The 12509-nt window shown below is 40.6% G+C and overlaps 1 protein-coding gene across 2 annotated transcripts in view; it reads right to left on the bottom strand.

Annotated features, from left to right (window-relative positions):
* The window catches only part of UNC5C (unc-5 netrin receptor C), a 554596-nt gene that overhangs the window by 14756 nt on the left and 527331 nt on the right, over positions 1-12509 (bottom strand). For both annotated transcript variants that reach the window (XM_069743602.1, XM_069743601.1), the window contains one exon: positions 2244-2477. In XM_069743602.1, coding sequence (XP_069599703.1) covers positions 2244-2477 — 234 coding nt within the window. The remainder of the gene's footprint in view (positions 1-2243; positions 2478-12509) is intronic.

Raw genomic sequence — 12509 nt, forward strand, 5'->3', positions numbered from 1 at the left:
AGGGATTCATTGCTTGCTTGGATCTGTAGACATTATACTGCTTGGTTAGCTTTAAGAACCAGATAAAATATGTCACCTGCCAATATCTTCCCTGACGTGCACTAATAGGATTGATCTTTATGCAAGTGGAGCTGATGCGGTAGTTTCATGTTGCACTGATTTCCTTCTCGAGAGTAAATGGTTGCAGCTGGATAGTCAATTGATAACAGGTAGACTGGGGCAAAGAAATAACATTTCCAAATGGGAGTCATGTTTTAAACTTGGTTTTATAGCTTTTTGTTGTTGTTTGTGTTGCAGTGTTGTGTTGCAATGAAATATTGCTTCAACACTGCATACAACTTAGGAGACTTGCCCAAAAATGACAAGAGGAGGCAACTGCTTCACATCAGTATGCAGACCTTTAACATATAAAAACTGTGTTGCAGATAATTTATTGATAACCCAACCTCAAAAGTGATACAGTAATCTTTTAGATTGTAAGAAAATGAATATAAGTCAGCTGTCATATGACAGACAATAAAAAATGTAAGATAGCCACTCTTTCACCGGGAGTAAGGGCAGCTGTTGATTAGGTCCACCCATGAGGAATTCCCTATGACAAGTCTAGTCTTTCAAACATGAACGCTAATGACACAACAGACATATTGAAGTCTCTGATAAATGATACATGGGTTCATATATACACTGTGTACAATTATTAGACAAGTGAGTATTATGACCATATCATCATTTTCATGCATACTTTCCAACGACAATCTGTATAAACTTAAATGCTTCTTGGATGTAGCAGATCAGGTGATGTAGGATGCGGCCTAAGGATACAACTCCCTTTATCAGGGTGTGCTGAATTATTAGGCAGCTTGTTTCCTCAGGCAAATTAGTGTAGCTTGTTTCCTCAGGCAAATTAGTGTAAAAAAGAAATTTAAGTGATTCAAAAATTGTTAAAAGTCTCAAAGAGGGGTTGCAGCACTCTCAAAAAATTTGCTAAGATATTGGTGCCTGATCACAGAACCATCAAAAGTTTTGAAGAAAATAGTATACCGGGTCACTTAACGTATTAAGAAAAAAAGGCACATATTAACCGCCAAAGATTTGAGAAGAGTCAAATGTGACAGGACCAGGAACTCATTATTCTCCAGTGTTGTCAGATTCCAGAACTCCAACCTCCCTGGAGTGTCCAAAAGTTCAAGGTGTTCAGTGCTCAGAGACAAGGCTAAGGTGAGGAAGGCTGAAACCAGACCACCACAGAACAACACACACAAGTTGAAACATCAAGACTGAGTCAAGAAATATCTGAAAATAGATTTCTCATAGGTTTTATGGTCTGATGAGATGACAGTGACTCTTGATGGACCAGATGCAAGGGCCCATGACTGAATCAGTGACAGGCACAGACCTCCATTTTCAATCAGATGCCAGCAAGTTGGGGAGGGGTGCAGGAAAACATCTGCATTTTTTGAAGAAAACTATGATTCTTATGCAGGACAATATTTCATTGTATACATCCAAGTACTCCACTGCTTGGCTAGCCAGTAATTGCCATGAAGATGAAAGAATAATGACATGGCCCCTACCTTACCTGACCTAAAACCTATTGTGAATTTGTGCACCCTTCCTAAGTGGGAGACATGCAGTGAAGGAAAACAGTACACCTCTCTAAATAGTGTCTGGAGGCGGTGGATAGTGCTGCTCAAAAAGTTGATCGTCAACAGATTAAGAAACTGATAGACTAGTTGGATGGGAGACTTATGACTGTTACTGAAAAGAAGGGTGGCTATATTGCTCATTGATGTTTTTTTCTTTTTAACATTCACTTTGCATTTTAATAATTGATACAAAATATCAATTATTAACACTTCTGTTTTTTTAAATTCTGCTTACTTTGCTGCATTTTTTCTACACTTGTCTATAACTTTTGCATAGCACTGTATATGTTGTGGTTCCTGCAGCTTGCATTTGTTCACAGATGCATCATTCTGTTTGTTTGTGCTGATCAGTTTTGTTTTTAGGGTAACATATGGAGACTCCAAAAATATAAAAAATAGTTTCGTTTTAATAGCCCATTCTGGTGATGTTTCGGTCACTAGTGTCAACCTTTCTCAAGCATTTTTTCTTCTTCAGAAAGGTTAACACTATCTGCTGAAATATTGCAACACTGGACCATTAAAACTAACCTATCTTACAGATACAGATAGTTTCCACCTATGTAAACTAAAGCTATTGAAGATGAAAACAGTACGTACCTTTAGTGCATCCTGAGTGTCATCTAAGCAGTAAACACGGATATTGTACTCCAGGGATGTGCAGGATGTTGGCCCAAAAATAGCTAATTTCAGTCTTTTGGCTGATGATTTGCTAGTAGATTGTCCCACCAGTGCATAGGTGCTTAATGTTTCTGTGAGTATGTGACAGGCTTCGGAGTCCATCTGAATGTAGCAAGGTGTTGTAAAGTTCTCTTCTCCGACAACCACAACATCCTATAATAAAATATAGGTTGATTATTGATAACTAATAAAACACAAGATAGGAGCTCAGATGTAGAGAAAGGAGACTTGAGGCTGCAATAGAAAATACAAATACAAAGAATTCCCAAATGTAATATTGTATGTTGTTATGCACTAGAATTAAATCCACTGGCCTATGCACTCCAATTTAGTGTCCTAGAAGACACACAAATATGTTACATGTTTGCATTATGAGGGGTTGACTCACTCAGCTGCTTTACCAGGTAGACACAGGAACCGTGCTGGTCGTAGTTCACCTGCTAGTAGATTGTGAGCCCCATTATTCAGGTTGTGAGCCCCATTAGGGACTGCAAACTGTAAAGCGCTGTGGAATATGTTAGCGCTATATACAAATAAAGATTATAATTATTATTATTATTATGGACAGCATAAACTTCAGCTGGGCTCAGGAGAAATAACCAGAGCCTTTCTGGCATAATGGTAAAACAAAACCAGGCGCTGGGCCTCTCTGACCTTTCTTGGCGCCTGCGCACTGCAGTACTTTGCTCTGCCCTCAACAGGACAGACAAAGTACACCTGCGCCGGACGTCATCATGAGAAGATAGGAGGCGCCGGACCCGGACCGTGACACTCATCGGACCGAACCGCAGCCGGACTGCCCCTGGGTGAGTATAATATAACCTGTTTTTCTTATCTTTCAGGATACATCAGGAGCTTATCTACAGCATTACAAAATGCTGTAGATAAGCCCCTGATGCTGGTGGCCATAGTTTATAGGCCATTTTTGGGGTAACAGATTCCCTTTAAACAGAGCCCTTGCCCTGCAGGCTTCACTGCAGTCAACATGCACAGTGTCCTTAGCTCCTCCAGGAGCTACATGGGAGTTCCACCTCTCCCAACACACCACCCCACTGACTCTCATGGCCAGGTTTTAAACACCCCATGTGATGATCATATGACCCTGACATCACCCAGGTCCTGTCAGGACTCTGCAGGTGCAGATACGGTGGACCTCCTCCCACCTGCTCTATGAAGATCCACTAAAACCAGCCCATAACATAACTTAACCCTCTCAACACATAGTGTGCTGGAGGAAAACGACTCTGGTTTCACATCATTGAAACTAAAATGCGCAGTGACACATATCTTCCTTCATACCCTATGCCAGTGACCCTGTCACAATATATATGTGAGCAAATATGACTTGAGAAGAATTGTAGCTCTACATAGATACTTCTATAAGGGAAAATATTATGAACGTCCCAAAGAAGAAATTCTATATGTTCCTTTTAGCAGTGGCTACATTATGATGATACGGCCAGGTAAACATAAAAAGTGCTAAAATGTAAAAGTGATGAAGCTGAAGGATCTGCAGGGGCGGTACATGATATAAGGATACAAAGAACGACATAGAGACAATTCTAGCCAAGTTTCTCCCCCGCAGATCCTGCACTAGCTAAAACATAGTGCATCAGAATTGCCTCATGTTCCTTTAAATGAATCCCTTCTTTACGACCTTTTATACTAAATCTGCAATCTATGGTAAAGTCCTCTTGAAAAATTAAAATACCGTAATTCAAATTTAGCAATCTCTGTGAAAGATTTTAATAATGGAGAAATATCTCAGTAGATAGTTGGTGCTTTTGCATTCATTTCTAAATTTGATGCCTTATAATTTCAGAAAACCACTCAGCTGGTAGTGGTAAAATATAGACACCAACATGGATCTGAATATTCACATTGCATACAATAGAAGCTTTAATGAAAGCAAATCAGAGGAAGCGATTTTGAGATAGCGCTGCTTCCTTTTCCACTGATACATTATATTAATTCATGAAAAACAACACAAGCCTTAATATATTCAGAAGTCAATCAGCGACTGCTCCAAGAGTTTACAGATTAAATTTAGCTCACAAGCAAAATGACATTAGGAAACAAGATAATATCTGCCAGTTGTAGAAGAGACAAATATAATTCAGTTCTAAATCTGAACTCTGCGCGTAAAAAGGAACATTTTCCCTAAAAATACAATGTATTTTGCATAAATGCACTGAGTAATATGTAAAATCATTTCAGTTGTCGAAATAATGAATGCCTACTAGGAAAATGCTGTACAGAGTATCAAATTGTATTAAGTAGCAATTCTCCAATAAAGTGTTACTCATTAAGGTCTCGTTCACGTGACTGTATTTTTGTCCCTATCTGTGAAAACAAAGGACAGCACTTGGACCAATGTTATTCAATGGGACAGTGAAAGTGAACAATTTTTTTCACTGACCCAATCTGCATGTGAAAAAAAATCACGTCATATTCTAGTTTGTTCCTTAAATCGTGTTAGACTCACCCATTCAAGTCTATGTTTGTGTAAAAAAAATCTGATGTCATATGGAGCCACAGTATAGCATCTAGCTGCTACTTTAAAAAAAAACTAATTATATATGAAATGTAGACATATGACAAGTGAGAAAAAAAATCATCATAATTAACTTATTTTTAACTTTGCCTTTCTGTTGTGGAAATATTAAAAATCTTTGGCACGAAATGAGTTAATTTTTTTAAATACAGGTGGTTGTTATCAGATAGTTTTCACTAGAGGCATGTACTTCTTCTATCTGTATGATGCTAACTAATCATAAGCAGGCACAAACACTCAAAGGAAAGAAGAATACACCCTCAACGTAGCTTAGGTTCCTCAGTATGCAACATGAAATGATACAGCTATAATATCCTGCTGTAACCTCCTGTACAAGTCAGTGTGTGGGGAGGGGCAGCGCAGCTGACTTTAGCTGTGTCACATTACAACCCCTTCCATCAGCTTTTCTCCTCTACTAGCACTGTCATGTCTATTCAGAGATGTGTTGGTAATCACAATTTTGTCTTTTGTGTTCAACTTGTTCTTATTGTGCAATGAGATAAGAGCACGGTGTCTTTACAACTTACTCAGAAGTAGTCTACATCAGGCAGGTGAGATATGTGACATGTAATGCAGCACTAATCTCACTACAGAGCAAGTAATATAATTATTATTATTATACATTTTTTATAGCGCCATTTATTCCATGGCGCTTTACATGTGAAAAGGGGGCAAATATAGACAAAAACAATAAACATGAGCAAAAAACAAGGCACTATCAGGTACAGAAGGAGGGAGGACCCTGCCTGTGAGGGCTTACAGTCTACAGGGGATGGGTGAGGATACACTAGGAGAGGGTAGAGCTGGTTGTGCGGCAGTTTAGTAGGTTGAGGTAGGTGAGAGTCTGATGTGTTGGGGTAGAAAGATCCAGAGTATGGGGGAAGCACAGGAGAAGTCTTGGATGCGGTTGTGGGAAGAAGAAATAAGAGGGGAGTAAAGAAGGAGATCTTATGAGGATCAGAGGTGGCATGAAGGTAAGTACAAGTTGCTTGAGCAGAGAAGGCATACAGTAATGGCTGAAAGTGTTGGTGCCCTTAAAATTGTTCCAGAAAATGAAGTATTTCTCCCCAAAAATTATTGCAATTGCACATGTTTAGACCTAGGAGGAACCCACTGCTGACACAGAGACATATACAGGTCCTTCTCAAAAAATTAGCATATAGTGTTAAATTTCATTATTTACCATAATGTAATGATTACAATTAAACTTTCATATATTATAGATTCATTATCCACCAACTGAAATTTGTCAGGTCTTTTATTGTTTTAATACTTATGATTTTGGCATACAACTCCTGATAACCCAAAAAACCTGTCTCAATAAATTAGCATATCAAGAAAAGGTTCTCTAAACGACCTATTACCCTAATCTTCTGAATCAACTAATTAACTCTAAACACATGCAAAAGATACCTGAGGCTTTTATAAACTCCCTGCCTGGTTCATTACTCAAAACCCCCATCATGGGTAAGACTAGCGACCGGACAGATGTCAAGAAGGCCATCATTGACACCCTCAAGCAAGAGGGTAAGACCCAGAAAGAAATTTCTCAACAAATAGGCTGTTCCCAGAGTGCTGTATCAAGGCACCTCAATGGTAAGTCTGTTGGAAGGAAACAATGTGGCAGAAAACGCTGTACAACGAGAAGAGGAGACCGGACCCTGAGGAAGATTGTGGAGAAGGACCGATTCCAGACCTTGGGGAACCTGAGGAAGCAGTGGACCGAGTCTGGTGTGGAAACATCCAGAGCCACCGTGCACAGGCGTGTGCAGGAAATGGGCTACAGGTGCCGCATTCCCCAGGTAAAGCCACTTTTGAGCTACAGAGAAGCAGCACTGGACTGTTGCTAAGTGGTCCCAAGTACTTTTTTCTGATGAAAGCAAATTTTGCATGTCATTCGGAAATCAAGGTGCCAGAGTCTGGAGGAAGACTGGGGAGAAGGAAATGCCAAAATGCCTGAAGTCCAGTGTCAAGTATCCACAGTCAGTGATGGTGTGGGGTGCCATGTCAGCTGCTGGTGTTGGTCCACTGTGTTTCATCAAGGGCAGGGTCAATGCAGCTAGCTATCAGGAGATTTTGGAGCACTTCATGCTTCCATCGGCTGAAATGCTTTATGGAGATGAAGATTTCATTTTTCAGCACGACCTGGCACCTGCTCACAGTGCCAAAACCACTGGTAAATGGTTTACTGACCATGGTATTACTGTGCTCAATTGGCCTGCCAACTCTCCTGACCTGAACCCCATAGAGAATCTGTGGGATATTGTGAAGAGAAAGTTGAGAGACGCAAGACCCAACACTCTGGATGAGCTTAAGGCCGCTATTGAAGCATCCTGGGCCTCCATAACATCTCAGCAGTGTCACAGGCTGATTGCCTCCATGCCACGCCGCATTGAAGCAGTCATTTCTGCCAAAGGATTCCCGACCAAGTATTGAGTGCATAACTGAACATTATTATTTGTTGGTTTTTTTGTTTGTTATTAAAAAACACTTTTATTTGATTGGATGGGTGAAATATGCTAATTTATTGAGACAGGTTTTTTGGGTTATCAGGAGTTGTATGCCAAAATCATCAGTATTAAAACAATAAAAGACCTGACAAATTTCAGTTGGTGGATAATGAATCTATAATATATGAAAGTTTAATTGTAATCATTACATTATGGTAAATAATGAAATTTAACACTATATGCTAATTTTTTGAGAAGGACCTGTAATAGCTTGACTACAGTTTGCCAAAATATACAAGAGTAGACTAAACTCATTCTGGGAAAGCGTCCTGTTTACAGATGAGAGCAAGATAGAGCTTTTTTGTAAAGCACATCATTCTACCATTTACGAAAACAGAATGATGCCAACAAAAAAAAGAACACAGCACCTACAATCAAATATGGTGGAGGTTCAAAATATTTAAGGATTTTTTTCTTGCCTCTGGCACTGAGTGCCTTGACTGTGTGCATAGCATCATGAAATCTGAAGGTTACTAAAGGATTTTGGATTCCAATGTATTGCCCTGTGTCAGAAAGCTGCATTTGCATCCTAGGTCTTCGGTATTCCAGCACAACAATGACTGACCCTAAACATAGTTCAAGAAGCAATTGGAAATCGATGGAAAAAAGCACTCAGCATTCTAAAATGGCCAGCAATGAGTCTGGATCTAAACTCAATTGAACACCTGTGGTGAGATCTTAAAATTGTTGTTGGGAGAGGGCACTTTTCAAATATAAGAGACCTGGAGCAGTATGCAAAAAAAGAGTGGTCCAAAATTCCAGTTGAGAAGTGTAAGAAGCATGTTGATGGTGATAGGAAGTGATTGGCTGCAGTTATTTATTCCAAAGCTTGAGCAACCAAATATTAAGTTGAGGGTGCCAACAATTTTATCCATGTGAAATGCCGTCCAATTTGCCTTTTTTTCTCTGTTTGTTTTTGTGTGTTTTTCCAAAACACACAAAGAAAATAAACATGTGTATAACAAAACAAACATATGTAATTGAAATAATTTTCCGGAACAATTTCAAGGGTGTAAGTGTGATTACTGACACACTCAGTAATCGGGAGAGCTGATAAAAGGTTTGTGATGTGACACAGCTATGCTCAGTTGCACTGGCCCTCCACTTATGGCGGAAGTTAGACCAGGAGATCAGACCTATATCGTTACACACTGTGAAACCTGCATTAAGCTTCTTTTTATTTCCTTTAAGTGTTGATAACTGCTTATAATTGTTCAGCATCGTACAGGGAGAAGAAGTACACGCCCTAAGTGACATCTATGATAACAACCACTTGGAATTTAAAAAGTAACTCATTATGTGGCAAATAACTTAATTGCTAATATTTCTGCAGCGGAGAGGCAAAATTAAAAAAAAAATTTTTTATTCTGCTCTGCAGCAACTATTTTATTGGTTGTTCAGTTCAGTGTGAACAATTTGGTAAAAGGTTTTTAACTTTATTAAGATCCTAAATAGTAGATACAATATATTTCAGTGACATTGTCTTGTACATATTGTTGAATGTATTAATTGGCTGTGATTCTTCATAAAGACAAACTGGGTGGTGATGAGCAAGCATACTCATTGCTCGGGCTTTCCCGAGCACGTTCAGGTGTCCTCTGAGTATTTTGGCGTGCATGAAGATTTAGTTTTTGCCGACACAGCTGCATGATTTGTGGCTGCTGGACAGCCTGAATACATGCATGGATTGCCTGTTTGTTAGGGTATCCATGCATTCAGGCTGTCCAGCAGCCGCAAGTCATGAAGCTGTGTCGGCAAAAACTAAATCTCCATGCACGCCAAAATACTCAGAGGACACCCGAGTGTCAGGAAAACCCGAGAAACAAGTATACTCGCCCATCACTAATACTGGGGAATAACTACAAGCTGAAAATGTGTAAAAATCAATGAAAGGAGAAGAAAAAAGTGGTTGCCAGACAATATAATTATCTAACACAAAGCTCCAGCATGGTTGACCTGCCTTGGTTTTGAGAATGTATAGTGGGAGCCACATGTACAGTACTACCACTTATTATGATTATTGCCTTGGCTGTTCTCATCTTCATAATTCAGAAGCGCACCGCTCCACTTCCTCCCAGCTTCCTATTTGCGAGGGAGCGGTGCACTCTTAAATGATTGACAGCTTGATATAGCAGCATGGCTGTGCGTTGCCCCAAGCTGTGCACTATCCTAAGCTGCAAGCATTTTGGATTGTGCCTTCTACAGCATAAGATGAGCACAGGGGACCGCAGACTGGCAGGATCCAGTGATTCAGCAGCACCAGAAAAGCACTTAAACTCTATAGCAATGATTTTCCAAGAGCTGCACCCTTTGACTGCATTACCAGCCACCACTATTAGACTGCAGATGTAACCTATGCAATGAGAAGTAAATAATACAAAATTAAAATAATCAAAATTACCTCTCTTCTTGAGAAAAGAGAGGAGTTTTATTAAAAGTTAAATTGCAAAGTTGCTTGTTTTTTTCAAAAACTTTGCAATTTCACTTATTAAAAAGATTAGACAATCCCTTTATAGTATTGCGTTAATCCAGTACACTTTTGTAAACATCTACTTTGTTTTATTAACATAATCAAAATACTAACTTACTGCAATTACAAAGTTTGGCCACTGGGTGTCAGCAATGGCAAGTACAACAGTCTAACTGAACCAAATAGTAGTTCATATGTAGTAAATCAGCCAGTAGATGCAGGGAAAATGAAGAAAACGGCCAATATTTAGATTTTTTTTCCCTTGAAGTCCATAGAAAAACATTTAAAAAAATAGCAAAAAAATTTGAGGAATCCCCCGAATAAACATATTCTCAACCTATGTATTAGTCTTTACCTAACATTTTTAGTCACCAATGTATCAGGGGCCAGAATAGCAATTATTTTGTAATATAGAGGTTGTTCAAAATTGTAATCTATAATATAACGCTGGGAGCGTCACTCTTTCCGAAGCCTTTATAGACTGCGCAAGCGCAAGCGCCGGCGCAGTCTGGACCCCACAGAGTGACGCTCCCAGGAGATCGTGGTATGCGTAAGCACTAAACGCACACCACAATCTCCAACGGAGAAGCAGGGACGTGCCAGGAGGGTGAGTATGAGCTATATTCACCTGTCCCATTCCAGCGCTGTGCGCCGCTCCGTGTTCCGGATCCTCTGCCTGTGACGTTAAGTTCAGAGGGCGCGATGACGCGCTTAATGCGCGCCGCCCTCTGACTGAACAGTCACAGCCAGACGGAGTGGCACGCAGCACTGGAACGGGACAGGTGACTATAGCAAGTGTCAGGGGCCTGAGCTAGCGGCGACTCCGGCACCTGACCCCCACAGCGCGCTGGTGTCCCTGCCTGCTCAGGCCCCCCAGCACCTGGTGCCCAGCGACGATAGGTGAGTATGTTATTTTTTTTTATATATCGCAGCAGCATACGGGTCATATAATACTATGGAGCATCTTATGGGGGCCATCAACCATAATGGCGCAGCATATGAGGCATGTACTATGGAGCATCTTATGGGGGCCATCAACCATAATGGAGCAGTATACGGGGCATATAATACCATGGAGCATCTTATGGGGGCCATCAAGCATAATGGAGCAGTATACGGGGCATGTACTATGGAGCATCTTATGGGGGCCATCAACCATAATGGTGCAGCATACGAAGCATATACTATGGAGCATCTTATGGGGGCCATCAACCATAATGGAGCAGCATATGAGGCATATACTATGGAGCATCTTATGGGGGCCATTAACCTTTATGGAGCAGCGTATGGGGCATATGGATGGGAGCAGCAAATTACAGAACGGTGGCGCAGGATGGGAGCAGCACATGACAGGATGGGGGCGCAGGATGGGAGCAGCACATGACAGGATGGAGGCGCAGGATGGGAGCAGCACATACCAGGATGGAGACCATATACCAATATAAATGCTCGCCACCCGGGCATAGAACGGGTTCAATAGCTAGTACTGTATATCCACAAATGTGGCTATAGATTTATGTTACAAAAATAAGAGGGCTTCTGATTTGCCATTTGCAAATTAAGCCAAGTCCCAGCTTGATGGTATAGCCAATATTAGGGCTGCAACACTTAGACAAGCTGTGTTTCTACTGAGCCAGACTTAGATATCATATGGTTATATAGTTATCTGAGTTCTATCCAGCATAATAGTGCAGGGCATGTGTAATATGGATCCTAATGAGCTGCTTTACAGGAAATAATAATTGGAAATGGACAGATAAAAACATAATGAAGAAACAAGGAAAAAAAGACTGGCAGTTAATAAAATTACAAACAAATACACAATGTACTAATGCATGTATACTAGAGATGAGCAAATCGACTCGCAGGTCCCTGGTCAAGTGATACAATTGGTAGTCCTTTGCCACCAGATGAAAGCCCTGCAAACCACCTTCTACCTGCTGGAATCCTTGCAGCCACTTCTGATTTGAAGGTTCGAAGGAATCCTGTCTGATGGCCACAGAATACGATGTGACCTGCGAATTGATTTGATCATCTTCGCTTTATACCAATAATAGAGAGGCAGACTGACCGACAGACAGATAGGAAGTATACAAATGGGAAAGAAAGATGGATAGATAGATTTATAGATAGATGGATATATGGATATGTAGATATGTAATGGGATGAACGAGTGAGAAGAAACACATAGTAATGAATGAACATCGCCATCTGATGACTAAAGATGCTAAGAAAGGAGAAAGCATAGAGAGTTCCTACATTAGTAGGAACTATAGAGCAAAGTACACATCTTCTGAGGGAAGAGATTGGAGGACAGGCCAGGTCAGGTGACAGCTATGGTGCAATAGATAATTATAAAAGGCCCAGGAAGGCTGAAAAGAAGAAGAGTGTCATCTTCTGGACCTGTAGCAAGATGGTCTTGTGAGCAGCAGATTTGTCTTATAGGCACCATTACAAGAGACCAGACCCGAGTGAAAATCCGTGAGACCAGACCTGAGTGAAGATCTGAGAGACCAGTCCTAAGTGAAGATCTGAGAGACCAGACCCAAGTAGATATGAGAGACCAGACCCGAGTGAAGATCCAACAGACCAGACCCGAGCGAAGATCCGAGAGACCAGACCTGAGTGAAGATCAGAGACCAGATCTGAGT

Source organism: Ranitomeya imitator, chromosome 1 (assembly GCF_032444005.1).
Source record: "Ranitomeya imitator isolate aRanImi1 chromosome 1, aRanImi1.pri, whole genome shotgun sequence".
Lineage (NCBI taxonomy): Eukaryota > Metazoa > Chordata > Amphibia > Anura > Dendrobatidae > Ranitomeya > Ranitomeya imitator.